This window comes from Cyrtonyx montezumae, unplaced genomic scaffold (assembly GCF_038088225.1).
Source record: "Cyrtonyx montezumae isolate F1298 unplaced genomic scaffold, pur_monq_1.0 scaffold_12, whole genome shotgun sequence".
Taxonomy (NCBI): domain Eukaryota; kingdom Metazoa; phylum Chordata; class Aves; order Galliformes; family Odontophoridae; genus Cyrtonyx; species Cyrtonyx montezumae.
Genome location: NW_027071848.1, coordinates 8,603,129 through 8,618,564, shown reverse-complemented (window position 1 = coordinate 8,618,564; position 15,436 = coordinate 8,603,129). Strand labels below are relative to the sequence as shown.

The window sequence follows — 15,436 nt, the reverse complement described above, 5'->3', positions numbered from 1 at the left end:
TTCTGTGCTGCAGATGTAAGAAAACAAACAGGGTGCCTCTCCTAGAGGTAACTAAACTTAAATCCCTTCTTCCAGGCCGAGTTTGACTTCTGTGTTGACCATACAGAGTTCTCTACTCATTCAGCTACACCCAGGGTAGACAACTCTGACTCTCACTTTACTTCCAGTTTGCTAGTACTCACCACAACAAGGAAAAAAACATACTGGAAAGGACATAATACTGCAGCATAGATAATTCAGAGGAATTGCTGCTTTCATAGAACCATTAGGGTTGGAAAAGACCTCTAAGATACTGTAGCCCAGCTGTCAGCCCATTCCTACCATGCCTACTAATCATGTCCCTCAGTGTCACATCTCCACAGTTCTTGAACACCTCCAGGGACAGTGACTGCACCACCTCCCTGGGCAGCCTGTGCCAGTACCTCACAATTTCTGAAAAGAAGCTTTTCCCAGTACCTAACTTGAACCTCCCCTGACACAACTTGAGGCCGTCACCTCCTCTCCTACTGCTGTTACCTGAGAGAAGAGGCCAACCCCCTCCTCACCACAAGCTCCTGTCAGAGAACTTGTAAGGGGCAATAAGGTCTCATCTGAGCCTCCTCCAGATTAAACAGTCTCAGATTCCTCAGCTACTCCCCATAAGACTTGTGCTTCAGACCCTTCACTGCTTTGTTGCCCTTCTCTGGACTCACTCCAGGGCTTCAGTGTCTTGTAGTGAGGGGCTCAGAACTGAACACAGCACTTGAGGTGCAGCCTCACCAGTTCTGAGTACAGAAGGATGATCACCTCCCTGCTCCTGCTGGCTGTGCTATTTCTGATGCAAGCCAGCATGCCATTGGCCTTCTTGGGCACCTGGGCACACTCCTGGCTCGTGATTGGAAGTGTTGGTTGATGCTCAGCTGAACATCTCCACACACAGCCCTCCAGCCGCTCTGCCCCATGCCTGTAGCAATGCATGAGGTTGCTGTGACCCAAGTGCATGACCCAGCTCTTGGTCTCGTTGGACTTCATCCCACTGGCCTCAGCCCAGCTATCCAGATCCCCCTGTAGGGCCTTCCGGCACTCAACGTGATCAGCACTTCCAGCCAACTTGGTGTCATCTGCAAATTTACTGAGGGTGCACTCAATTCCCTCATACAAGTCATCAATAAAGATACTGAACAGGACAGGCCCAGTAGTGACGCCTGGGGAATGCCACTCTTGACTGGTCATCAGCTGGATTTAACTCTATTCACCAGCAGTCTCTGGGCACAGCTCTCCAGCCAGTTCTTTACTCAGTGAAGAGCACACACGTTCCAGCCATAGGCTGCAGCTTCTGCTGGAGAATACTGTGGGAAACAGTGTCAAAAGCTTTGCTGAAGTCCAGGTAGACAGCCTTTCATCCACCAAGTGAGTCATCTGGTCATAGGGGATGAGGCTGGGCAGGCAGGACCCACCTCTCATGAACCCACGCTGACTGAATCTGATCCCATGTTTGTCCTGCACACACTGTATGATCACAGTCAAGATGATCTGCTCCATAACCTTCCTCAATACAGAGGTCAGGCTGACAGGCCTGTAGTTCCCTAGATCCTCCTTATAACGCTTCTCACCAAGGTGAAAATCATAGAATCATTTGGGTTGGAAGGAACCCTTAAAGGGCATCCAGTCCAACTCTCCTGTAATGAACGTGGACACATACAGCTGGAGAGACTCCACAACCACTTGGGCAGCCTGTTCCAGTGCTCTGTCACCCTCACCTCCAGGCCCCTTGCCATCTCTGTTGCCCTCCAGTGGGCTCTCTGTAGGAGATACCTTTTTAAAGCTGTACAAATTTGTACACAGTACTCCAGACATGCTTCATCAGAGCAGAGGGGGAAGAACACATCCCTCAAGCTGCTGGCCACACTCCCCCTCCAGCCCTCCTTGGTTTGTGAACAGCAGTTCTAACTGGGCATGTCCCTGGTAGGCTCTTATCAGCTGTGTCAGGTAGTTATTTTCCACACAGTCCAGGAACCTCCTAGGCTTTTCTCTCTGCTGTATTATATTTCCAAGAAATGTTGGGTAAGTTGAAGTTCCCCACAAGAACAAGGGCTAGTGACAATTTGACTTTCTCCAGCTGCTTGTAGAATGCTTCATCTGCCTCTTCACCCTGGTTGGTTATCTACAACAGACTCCCACCAGGATGTCACCTCATTGGCCTTCCCCCAATCCTTAGCCATAAGAACTTTATAGTTACTAACACTGAGCTCTACAAAATCAAAACACTCCCCAACATAGAGAGCCACCCCACTGCCACTCCTTCCTTGCCTGTTCCTTCTGAAGAACTTGCAGCCATCACTGCAGCACTCCTGTGATGAGAAGATCCCACCATGGTGACAAAGAATCATAGAATCGTTAAGGTTGAATGACCACAGAAGCCACAAGTTTGGAAAAGACCTCCAAGATCATCCAGCCCAACCACTCAGCCATCACCAATACTTCCCCACTAAACCACGTCCCTCATAAAAACATCTAAATGTTTCTTGAACTCCTCCAGGGATAGTGACTTCACCTCCTCTCCGGACAGTCAATTCCAGCACTTAGTGACTCTTTCAGAGAAGAAACTTCTCCTGATATTCAGCCTGAATTTCCCCAGTGCAACACTGAGGCCACTGAGACCTGGCCTTTGGTCTTGCTGAACTTCACCCCACTGACTTCAGCCCAGTGATCCAAGTTGTAATTCTGCTGCACGACAGCTTCAAGCTCCTCCATTCAGCTGCCCATGCTGTATACACTGGTGTGGACACACTTCAGCTGGGCTATCAGTCTCACCCCAACCCTGGCATGCTGCCCTTAAGCTCGCTTCTAAGGGGAAAAGAGATGAAGTCAGTATATGGGGTCCTCTGTTCCCCTCAAAAAGGAGTCACCTATGACAGTCACCCTTCCTTCATTCCCACAACTCATTCAACAGGCAAGCTGGCTTTATTATTGTTCAGCTATATAAACAGATAACCTGGGTCTTCTATGCATTCCATTAATAGGAAATTCTTTACATTATTAACATAATAAATAACACTTACTCAGCCGTGTGAGTGCAAATGAATTGCACTACTACCAAAATAGATCTCTCTTTAAAGCATGTATTTCAAGTTAAAAGCAAGATGCTAGGACCAAATGGCATGACTTGGCACTGGCAATTTAAAACACCTTTATCTCCCTCCCTTACCACGCCCCCAAAGCCATGGACAAGAAGAAGGGATTATCTGCCCCATACCCTATAGCCTTTCCATTAAGTATGAGCTCTGAAGAAATATTTCACTCCCCAGAATCAAAAGAATTCCATCATTAAAGCAAAAATAATTTGTAATGTCACTTTCACATACCTAAGCATCCACTGCTGTTAATGCTGACTAATGGAGCACACAGAACTCAGAAAGTTTTTTGAGGAGAACTACAGAAAAAAAAACTTCGGAAGGAGTTTACCTGTTTCTCCTTCTACAATCACAGTTTGAGTAACTGCAGCTGCACACACAACAGAACAGACAGAAGCCCTCAAGACTTTCGGACCTGCTGTTGTTTACAAGAGGATGCATGTGAAGAAGCCTCCCACAGCACAGGAGCTCAGCAGTGCAGTGTCACAGTGGCATTTCACACAAGCAAACCCACATCAGCAGTGTTGTTTGGCATGCTGACCAACACAAGGGAGGGACTGCTGGAATCCCAGCACAAAGGGAACTGCTAGAAATCCATGTTTAGATCCAGTGGCCAGATACCTTAAAAAGTGGAATGTGTTTTAAACTAGACCACAGTGTGTACAATCACCCCCAGACAGGGGAATTAAGGACCCCTATGTCAAAGCCACACCTAGCATACAGTAGTCTCTCACACAGCAAGAAAGACAGCTGCTTTGTATCCAGAATGTGATGTGTCAGGAACACCTCCTGCACAACAGTCAGTAGTCCCAGCTGATATCATCCTTCTGTAGTGAGGTCTGTATGGTCTGCATGTCTCTCAACAACTGCAGGTTCTTACGGCTCTTCTCCCCAGGTTTCATTTTGATGGGACCAGCATCCTTTCCTTTCGTGGTTACTGTCGTCGTCACTTTAACCTCGCTCACAGGGAACTTGCTGTCTTTTTTTTGTTTAGCAGAAGCCTTTTTGGACTTGCATTCTCTTTTAAGTCTCTCTAGCTGAAAGGAAAGCCCAAATGAAAGCATTAATCACTGACATTGTTTTGGTTTAAGTTCTTCAATTCTTCCAGACAACTGAGAAATCCCACCACTCAGCTTGGTCAACCACACGAACAGATGCTTCCACATGGCCCTGAATAAGAAGCACTTTTCCTTACATGGCATTGCTACATTCACATCGTTAGAGCTGCTTTCAGCTTACATCTGAACTATAAAGTTGACTGTTTAAAAACAGAGCAGCTGATTATGTTTTCAGGGGGAGTGCCTCCCCATCAACATAAAAGAGAAAGTGTTGATTTGTCACTGTCATAATCCAGCTATTAAAAAACAGACAACATTTTCCACATGTGCACTTCTGATCTTAGCAGCTAGTCACTGCCAGAGATGTAGCTTTAGGGAGAATACCAAGACACCACTGAGACAAAGAGCTGGTATCCACACACAGCCCTACAAATCACAGCTTTCAGGATGCTGTACTCAGCCATAGACAGAGCTGCCTGTGGCTGAATGGCAACTGGACAGTCTGCACCTTGGACTTCAGCTCCCCCCAGGTTAAGCAGAGGCTGTCTCCCCTCCCAGTTTATAGGGGTCAGCATGAAGAAGTGCTGCATGCTAAAACTCCTATCAGTATCTGAAAACTTATGTCGCATGCATTCTTCTTGGATGCATTCAGCAGTGTGTTCAGTATATATTTCACATACAAGTTATACCCCGTGAGAGGGAAACTTCTTGGATAATATTAAGCTCTGGAAAAATTTCACTAAAATGAATGAAGGTTACAGCAAACAGGGAAGTGAAAGGTTTTACAGCTTTGAGTAGAAATGTCACACTATGTAGAAAGGCCTGGATGTGTCTGAAAACAAACTGGGTATTTTGTTTTTTACAGAGCATAAACCTAAACATTATAAATAGCACCAAGCAAAGGAGAACTGTTAGAAGACTTTGCTCAGTGTCACTGAAAGGCCCTGGGAATCAGGGCACAGAGGTAACACGGTAAGGCAGGAACACTGGATTAGGGGCATGCAGGCTGACTTTGGGACACGAAGCTAAAGTTAGGCACTACGCTCTAATAATTATTTCTGCTTCACTCAATGGCTGCTACATTAAGATATGCAGTAAAAAAAAACCCAAAACCTTAAGACAGCAACTTCACAGAAGCATGACCGTAGGCAAGGAACTCACCTGCAGCCAGTGCCTTCGGACTTTGCTGATCTGGTCTGCCTTTGCCTCCATCCTTCCCACTAATGCCTCCAGTTCCCTCTCCAGATCTTCCCTTACTGCAATGGTTGAAGATTCCTGGACAAGCTTAGACAGCTGTTGGTGATCACTAACATACAATGTAAGACAGATCAAAGCTTGCATTAGACTTAGTGCTTGTGTACACAGCCACAGTAGCAGCAGCCCAACAAGTTCAGCATGCCATGGTGAATCAGTAAGAAGACTTTTGCCAGTGAGTAGCAACATTAAGTTAGCACATCCTGGTGGCAGGCTGCTGCAATGTGAAGCTGTCAATAACCAACAGCTTCAAACTTCCACACGCACATTTAAAGTTAAATTAATGACCCCTTGAGGAAGAGAACTCAGCACTTATTCAGTTACTACTTCATACATTTGTTTCAAGTGCTGTTGTGCAGACAGTTCATAATCTGTCAGCCAGGATGAGCAGAAGAGCCAGGAAAGCTGCCCTTCAGTGGAATATTTGTCCACTGCACTGGGGCTGTCACTATACTTCTCCCCCAACCCCTCACAAATGTGACACTGCTGCACATAAACACACATATGGAGTCCCAACTGATTACCAGAATCAATCCCTAACAGGGATGAGAAAGGAAAGCCTCTGCAGCTACTAGAACAGATTATATGCCTGCCACAGACTTCCCAAAACTAACACCCTTCCCCAGCAAAACTTCCCAACCTCAAAGCAAAAATATAAAGCATGCGCATTCATACTCCGCAGTGCTGAGGACATTAAACTTACAAACTCATCTGCCCAAACTCATCCTGTAAAGTCAGCAGAACTTCTGAGAGCTCTTCCTGTGATGAAGAAGAGTCCTTTGGCAGAGATGGCTTTCTGCTTCTGCTGCCAGGACAACCAGCACTGATGGACTTTGCTAGTGGAGTATCATTCACCACGCGACTGTTGCACAAAGCTTTTGTGTGATGCTTCATGAGGTGTAGCACATGTTGTACGTTGGCACCAACTGAATGGCTGGGACTTGTGGACTAGAAGGAAAATATCTCTTTTAAGTGACATTGTCATCAGCCTACTTATCTTAATGAAAAACATAAACAAGACTTCATTTGCTGCCAATGTATTTTTTTTTATTTGAGTGGATATGCACAAGAACAGATTGACCAGCAAGCAGCACAAGACGACCCATGTCAGGAAACAGCAGTTTAGCATGCTTTTTGAAGATAAACTGGAAGAAAAGAGTCAAAGAAAACAAGATCTGACCACTGGGTGTCAGGAGTGCACCAAGCCAAAGCTGCAGCTACTGAGCATTAAGATTTGGAGTTTGGCAGCTCACCTTCCCAGCTACAAAGGGTACATCACCCAGACACAGTCTGTAATGGGGCTGCGTGGTGAGATGGCTTGTAAGAGAGCATTTCTGAAAGGAAAGGAGAGAGAAATGTTTATGAAAGACGACACTACAGCAAACAGCTTTTTGATAAAAGAGGCAGCCTACTTTCTGATTGCACACACACACTTATTTCACTCCCCCTGTTACCTTCTCTGGCTGCTTAGTTTTCTTCCTGGGTTTTCTTGCTTTTGGAGAAAGCAGTGGTGACGCTGCTTGGATCAACAGCCTGTTGGTTTCCAGGCCTGTCTGAAGCTGCAATCAAGGAAACGAGGGAAAATATTAGTAGACGATCAGAGAGGATGTGCAAAGACTGGCAACAGCAGTTTTTCAAACAGAAGCTCTGAAAGCAAGGGCTGCAAGCATGTAACATGCTTCTGCAACCTAGCTTAAACATTAAAGGCAAGAACGCTACCTTCCATAACACTCCACACCACTAATCCTACTAAGTTAAAGAATGATTTGTAATGAGTTGTTAGCTGTGTTTTACACTTAAAATATTAGGAAAGTGACCAGCCCTCCTCTACTGATTTTGTAGCATATGTGCTTTGCTGTTTCTTCCTATTATGGCTTTAGAAATCATCTCCCAGGCAATCTCAACTAGAAGCATTTACAAAACATTCATGATTAACTTGAGCTTACCACTTAACTGAAAGAGTTAGGGGCAGCCTACCATGATACTGAAATACCTTTTCAACATGCAGCTGATGAGTACATATGACCACAGCAGGAGGCCAGCATCCTTCCTTACAGATTCTCACTCACTTTTTGCCCCCCTGTGCAGTGTTTCTCATTACATTTCTGAAGAGAGCACTCTTTTTGACCTTGATCTATTTAAAGCAGAGATCTTCACGCATCCTCGGCTACAATTACTCTGAATTACTCCTCTTTTCCAACTAGCTAATCTTAGTGAAAAATAAAAATGAAATGAAGCTTAAGTGCATAGATGCTGTTAGTAAAAGGTCTCCAAGGCACTCAGAACATGAGACAAGATGATGGGGTGAAGGCTAAACATCTGCATGCTGTATGTAGAAGACATTATTAGCAAATTTAGCTGAGAAGCGGATGAATTAGGAAGAGCTAATTACAGTGCACAGTAGTACAAAAGAATTTTCCTGCTGTTACCTCAGCTGCTTTTTCCTGAACAAGTTTCCTTGCGTGTTCTTCCTCCTGAAGTTTCTGTTCCAGCTCTTTCATTTTATTCTAGCAAAAGTTGAATGAAAACAAAAGCATTACTAACAAAGCAGATTCCTTCCTCATGAAGTGTACAATGTTAAGAAGTTCAGCATAAGTTTATCAGCTCAACTTGCAACTTCAAAGCGAGTTAAGACTTCAGAATTGCAGTCACTGAAGCAATGTCACTTACAAAGGCATAAACACAACAGTGAAATCGTTATGCTTTACATCAAATCCTTTTTCCTATTTTTACTTCCAGAATTGTGACATGAATTTCAGCAGCCACCTACAGGAGCAATACACGAGGTTGAACTCTGAGATAAGAAGGATTTTCTAGACCATATGGTCACCTTCTGACAGGAAGCCAAACCAATACCTTTGTGCTGAAATGGACCAGGCATTCACTTGGTCAGCTGTCTTACCTGGAAGGTGTAACTCAAGTTGTACAGCAAGAATGCATCTTACTATATCTTCAGTGACAGATTACTTTGGAAATTGTGGTGTTCCCAAAGTACTTTTCTCTTGCTTACAGCCAAGCAGTACTCTGAAATCCCCCTTCCGAGTTCAGCTCCCAGAAATTACATCCCACGGGCAATGTAGAATCCTTTTCTAAGGGGAAAGTAACCAGAGGCCTGACTAGTGGAAACAGACCTTACCTGACCTCATTTTCCACAGCATAAGGTAATATGACTGCATATTGGCATCAAGCTGATCAAAACTCTGCTCAGTCAACACTAATCATTACAAAAAAAGTCCATGTAAAAATAGAAATTAATTTTTTTAACATGTTTTTGTCCATTTTCTAACTTAAGGCAAATGTCACGTGACCACCACATACACGTGACCTCTGAAGTAAATCCCAAAGGACTTGAAATGGAAAGGTATGAGAGCTCAAAGATACAGGATGCTTTCATTTCCTAGAAGCTGGCAGCTAGGACAAACACCCAGCTAGGTCTTCCAGAGAGAAAACATCTCTGGTGTGAAGACAGCTCCCATCTCCATGCTTCACTGCCCTGCAAATTAGCACTGCTTGGCAGCTGAGCAGTCAGCATGTGCACAGCTCCAGCAGGGCAGCTGGTGCTTCTCACCACCTGGCAATTATGGGAGATAAGAACAGCAGGAGGGGTGGGTAGCACGTGGCCACAACAGGATGCTCATTACTTCTCTTGTTCACAAAACAGCATTTTGGTTTTGTCTTAATGCTAACCATGAGACAGCTAGTAAGTTGTGCATGTGGTGTGCACATATATTCAAATTCTGGCTGTCTGATACACAGAAGAGCAGAGCCCTAGTCACTTGAGAACAGCTCCATCACCAGACAGGCACGCTCAGATCTCAGTCAGCTGTCCAGGCACTGCAGGACTACAGTTACACAGTACTTACACTACACATTTTTGTGCTGAGCACTCTGATGAGACCATCACATGAATGTGAATCTCAGCATTTCCCTTCTACAGTCAATATCAACATCTGCACATATCCTGAAAGAGATACCAGGTAGCAGCTCTACAAGTCCTGGTGGTGACATGCTCTCAGCACACACAACTCGTGCTCTGCCACAGCCTGAAATTAGAGGCAGGGAAATTACTGACCACTCTGAGTGAGCACCTCCCCACTTCTACCCTTTCCAGCACACCATGTATTGAAATAGTCCTTATTTCTCACTTCAAATGAAATCTGCAGATGTTCTTGTGGTCTTGCCACAACTAAAGCAGAGATTACTATAGGAGTAACAGCTGCAACTGTTTTGAGTACAGTGTGCAGTCACCCTTTCAGAACAGTAAGTGACACAGCAAGGTTAAAGCAGGAACATGGCTGACAAGCAGAAGACATCCAACCTGCAGGCAACCCATGACAGCAAAAGGATCACAAGGAAAATGACCTTCACTTCTAAGAACAGATTAAATACTGTGTGGATTTACTATCCAATTGCACTGAAATTGATTTAATTATGACAACTGCTATCTTCTGAAGCTATCCAAGGCTTCCACTAATCCAAGAGAAATACCTAAATTTAATGCTAAATTCTGCTGAGCACAAGAAGACAAATAACCCAGCCCCGTCAAACTTCAGCTGCTACTTTTACTTCGGTAAAAGCTCATGAGAAGGCATTCCCATTGCCGAGCCTCTTATTTCAACCCTGACCCAGGAGGAACATACTGCTGCTTTCAGGCAAGAATGCCTGGAAGATGCTCACAGCTCAGCCCAGGTAAAGAATACATTTTATTCTGTAAAGGAGTTCACCACAATGGGCTCTCAAGATCTCAAGCAGCTTGTTACAGCTGCCTTGGGATGAGAGTTTCAAAAAGAGCTGTGTTATCTAAAGGTCCTGTAGAATCTTCAGCTAGGTGATCTGCTTCCTTACACGCTCCTGGAAAAGCACTATTTCAGCACCTGGTAAGGGCAGAGTGCAGACAGCAAGTTCACAATTCTGCTGCAGTCCAGAACTACCCCCACTACCACACTCCTACAACATACTGTCTACTCTTGAAGAGGAAGAAAACTAAACCAGCAAAAAACAGAACCAGAAAGCCAACCACACAACACCATCAAGTCAAGAAGAGTGCAAGGCACCTCACAGAAGTGAAGAGTGCACAAACATCCATGATCTGACACACCAACCGAACGTAGAAGACAAATACCAGCAGATATGGTTGAATCTAAACAAAACTCCAACTGTTGTAGGGTGCTGTGACTTACAGCCTGACTGGCCACTTAGACTTCCACCTTTAAGAAGAGCAACTAAAGATCTTTTCCTTATAGGGCAATATTTTGCTTAGCTGTTATTGACATATAACTACAAAGTGCTGCACACAATAAGCAGGATAGAGTACACATGACAGACCTCTGCTATGGACTGCATTGTATTAAGCCTGCTGTACTCCTTCTCCAGCATATCCAGCTTCTCCAGTTTCAACTGAACGTGAGACTGATCAAGCCGTTCTCTCTCCAATGAATCCTTGAAGGGAGAAGTGAAAAGGAAAATGATTATAAGCACAGCAAAACAAGCACATGTATAGCAAGCCTTACATCTGCAACACAAGGAAGGACTACAAATAAACTACTTCCTCTGGAAGAGCCACAGAGGCTAACAAACAGAGCTCCAGGTGATCCACACTCCTGTGAAAGAAAGTTTAAGCTCACTTTTGACTTAGGGCAAATCCCACAATAACTGATGATAGGAAAAATAATTCACCATCATTTCTACAGAATTAATATTTCAGATCCAGTTATTTTTCCTGATAAAATCTCAATAGATTTGAAGACCAAAGACAAAAGGGAGTGTTCATCCACTGACAGTCAGGTATTATACTCTAAGGGATTTGCAGGAGCTAACTAAAGCAAGTGAGAATTACTGGTATGTGACTGACTAATATCAGAGCCTTCAGTATTGCCAGAGACACATGCACAAAGGTAAAAAAAATAAATAAATACCAGGGTCCAAATAATACTGAAAATTAAGTAGGGAAATTATTCACACCCAAGTATATAAAGGCCAGCTCAGACAGACACCCACACTTGAAGGTATTAACTCTAAGAAATCATGACAGAGTTCACACAATAATGTTTTTCCCCCCCATTTAATCCTGAGAACACACCTGCTTTTCCAAGAGCTGCATCTTCTCCTGTTCTGCGTTCTGGATCATGTTCCTCATGTAGTCCAGCTGCTTCTCTAACAGGCTGCAACGAGACTCAGCAGCTGCCAGCTGAGAAGTCAGTTCTGCAGGTAACAGAAGGCCAAAAGTGAAATTAAATGCTGCCTCTTCTGGTTATTTTGGGACATTTTTAGGACACTTCAAAAACAAGCAAGGAAAGGCACATCTAACACTCAGATGAAGCTGAATCAACTCTTACACATATGCAAATCCCCAGTACAAAGTCAGCTAAAATACTTTTGTGCACTGATGAAACCCAAATTTCACCAGCCTCAGTGTTTGGCATTACCCTACAGCAACCAACCTTGATTTTTCTTTGACACTTCAGTTCTGTCATGCTCTCTGTGCTGCATCTGCTCACTCAGTACTTTCTTGTAGTCTGCTGTTTCTCTGCTGAGGTGCTTGACATTCTCCTCTGCCTGAAGCCGTTCCAACTCCAGACGACGAATTTTCTCCTGAAGATTCCTCAGAGCAGAAAATATTGCTGCAATTGAGCAAGTATCTTTTGTTAGTTGCTTTTATAAGTGCATTTCAAGTTTGACATTACTTTGAAAAGTGTGCTACTTAAAAAAGCCACTGTTTCTCCCTACCACCCATGACTCCCTCCATGAACTACACTCCTGTTGCTCAGAACAAGCCAGGTCAATATTGTGCAGATTACGTGCAACCAGTGCACCTTCTGACTTTCATCTGGAAATTAAAAGTGACAGCTGAACAATCAAAGCAGCAGCAACTTCCCTGTATGCTCATTATTCCTCTACAGGTGCATGCAGCAAATATTCCTAACAAAGACCACAGAGGAGAACAAAGATCTCTTCATTTCCCCAGGCAGCAGCTAACCTGTTATACCTCTGTGCTCCCCTCACACCCACCACACACGTTCCCCCTTTGTACCAACCAGCTTCCCCACTTCCTGTTCCCTTCCCTGCACCAACAATTACTCAAAGACCTCCCATATGCATCACAAAAATACAAAGCAGTTGTAACATAACTCTCATCAGACCACCTGCTGGCAACATGAAGCACCATTCCTGTTAGCTGTATTGTTTCATTCTGCAAAGAGGACCAAAAACATAAGCCCCTCTCCTTACACAGTCCTACTAAAGTAGAACGTGGCAACGTCAGCACAGACAGCTGCTAGAGCAGACTTATCTGTGGTTCCTGTTAGCCTGCTCCTTTGTGCTTAAACCTACTCCAGAGAAAGAATGCATGAAGACAGGAAAAGCTCAAACTGCATTTTCGGTTGGGCATCACATGACAAGAAAAGAAAAGTGTGTTTTCCAAAGTGAAAAAACACAACAAACCTTGAAATGCAGAGTAGAATGGAGCAACAAGCCTGCCTGCTATAATCACTTTAAATAACTCAGAAGGGAGTGACAGCAGTCACAGTTAAGGGGAAAGTTGTAGACAGCCTAATCCAGTTGGCAGGATCAGAATCACCTAATATACTCTCTTCTCTTGATATAACTGTTACCAGGACTCAGGTGAAATGGGTATGGGTGGAAATATAAACTGCTTTGTTACATCATCCCTAGGCTGAAGGGAAAATCTTTGTATTTACAGTAACAAGAAGCAAAATGCAACAGCGAAGCTATTTCAGCAATGAACAGACAAAGGTGGAATCCAACAGGATGCCAAGTACTATCCAGACAGAGGAAAATATCCAAGGAATAGTTACTTTGTACCAGTCTTCCTGATTAGAGTTTTAAAACAGCCTCACATGCTGGAACACAGACCACACAAGAGTTCAAATCAGAACAAGCTGAATTTACTGTGCTCAGTTTCCAGGTTTTTAAATATAATTTTCTTTAGAACAGAGAGGCATAAGCAGTAAGGAACCCTAAGAACAACAAAATCTATTCTCCCATTTGAAATTAACTCCCAAATCTTTATCCTTTCTAAAATTAACCCTCATAAATACATTAGGTCTTGTAAAACCTACATAGGAAAAAAAATAAAAGGGAAGATAATTGAGAAATTGCCTGTATGCCTTTACTGTTTCCTATACATATTCCTATTCACACATACATATTCTTAAATAAGGAAGTTTTATAAACCAGATCCCTTTTTAGGTGTTTATCCCTCTACCTGCACTTACTTCAGAGCCACAGAATACTTGCTTGAAAAAAGTCAGAGGTAAAAACTCACATACCAAGAAATCGCTGGCAATACAACAGAGAACTCTTATCTAAAAAAGACACCTGCATCAGTCACTCACAAGCAAGCTCTTTGCCACACACCCAGTTTTTGTGTCATACAAGTCCTTTAGTTGAGTCAGCAGCACTCTCAAACTGTATTGTGCATGTCAGAGCACATATTATACTTTATCTAATAGATCATTAGCATCCAGCTCTAGTAATTCCAACAGGAATTACAATGTTGGAACAAGTACTTGAGCCTATCGTGACTTTATTTATATAGAGTAACTTCAGGGTTCAACCTAAATCTCACTCCCTTTTCCCTCTATAGGGAAGAACACAGCAGGCTGTCACTGCCTCCATGCAATGCCAGGCTCCGGGGTGTGTTTTCTCAAGGAGCCCATGCCAGAAAGCTCAAAGAGAACCATAGCATGGCTTGGATTGGAAGGGACCCTGAGGTTCATCAAATTCCAATCCTGTGCCACAGGCAGGGCCACCAACCTCCAGATCTGCTACTAGACCAGGTTGCCCAGGATCCCATCCAACCTGAACACCTTTAGGAACAGAGGAAGCATCCCCAGCCTGTCTGGGCAGCCTGTGCTAGCAGCTCACCACTCCCTCTGTAAAGAGCTTCCTCTGACATCCAATCTAAACCCTCCCTCCTTGACCCTCCTTTCCTATCACTATTTACCCGAATGAAAACTCGATTCCCCACATCACAGGAGCAATCCTGCCTCCCCCAGCTCCTCCCAGGGCAGCTTGGGAGGATTTCTCACTGTGTCTGCCAACCCAAGAGATGCATCAGCATCTCGCACTCGACGCTTGGAGCCGCTGCACAGGTGCTTTGGAAGCAGGTAAGAAAACAACGCCATCAAGCGATTATTACCTCTGCTGTTACTTTCAGGATAAGGAATGACAGGTTTCCGCGGGGAGCGCAGCAAATCAGAATTAATGAAGGGCTTGTGCTTCGGGTAGTCCAGATAGGAAGCTGCAGAGAGCCCATCGGGGGCTGACGCGGACTTCAGAGCTTCGCACGGGTCGCCCTGAGAACAGAACAGAACTACAGCTGTTTCTCTGAGCGCAGGATGGGGCGACAAAGCAGTGCCGCAGCACACGGCCACGGCTCTAAGGCTGGATCCCCACCTCGCAGCCCCCAGCCCATATCCCTATCCCAGCAGTGTGCCGCTGCCGGCGGCTCTCACCATTCGCTGCTGCCCACGCGCCGCCGCCATACCGGCCGGAGCAGCCCGCGCTAGAGTATGGCCCTTTAAGGCCGCAGGTCACGTGATGCTTGAGTAGCGGCGCGGCAAGCCAATCAGAAAGGAGGAGCCGTCGCGAGTCCCGCCCGTTTGCTCGTCGCGCAACCTCACGGATTCAGCTTTGAGCGACGTGTCGATCGTCCGGTAGAAAAGAAAAACAAAGCTTCTCAGCCAATCGAAGGGCGCGAGTCGGATGAGGGAGTGTGGCTTCCCGCCGCCAATCGCGGGAGCCGAGAGAGCGAAACCGGGCGGAGCGAGCGGCCGTGGGGGTTTGCGTGAGGTACCGGAGAGCCTTCTGCGCACGCGCAGCGAGCAGGTAACGGAAGAGGATTGTCTTTGTCAAAGCGAACCGGCCAATCAGAGAGCAGCAGCCCCCCAGGTGGGAAGGCGTCTGCGTCCGGATTGGACGGCGAGTTTTGAAGGCCGGTTTGGCGCGAGGCGGTGATTGGCTGTCGCGGGAGCCCCGGGGTGGAGGGAA

General features: G+C 45.1%; 1 protein-coding gene across 1 annotated transcript; it reads right to left on the bottom strand.

Moving 5' to 3' along the window:
• Positions 1-3,454: 3,454 nt before the first annotated feature.
• CEP57 (centrosomal protein 57) lies at positions 3,455-14,959 on the bottom strand. Its single transcript, XM_065729994.1, has 11 exons — positions 14,902-14,959; positions 14,586-14,742; positions 11,866-12,045; positions 11,505-11,626; positions 10,751-10,864; positions 7,855-7,932; positions 6,880-6,984; positions 6,679-6,759; positions 6,129-6,373; positions 5,333-5,477; positions 3,455-4,150 (listed from the first exon to the last, which is right to left on the bottom strand). The coding sequence occupies exons 1-11, from the start codon at positions 14,929-14,931 to the stop codon at positions 3,914-3,916; spliced, it is 1,494 nt and encodes a 497-aa protein (XP_065586066.1). The 5' UTR covers positions 14,932-14,959; the 3' UTR covers positions 3,455-3,913.
• Positions 14,960-15,436: the final 477 nt, after the last annotated feature.

Bases quoted from the DNA above. Each gene is read 5' to 3' on its own strand.
- CEP57 (XM_065729994.1), bottom strand. From the start codon at position 14,931: ATGGCGGCGGCGCGTGGGCAGCAGCGAATG. The intron at 14,743-14,901 runs GTGAGAGCCGCC...TTCTGTTCTCAG, and splicing joins CGCGTGGGCAGCAGCGAATG to GGCGACCCGTGCGAAGCTCT. The intron at 7,933-10,750 runs GTCTGTCATGTG...AACTTTTGCTAG, and splicing joins CAATGCAGTCCATAGCAGAG to AATAAAATGAAAGAGCTGGA.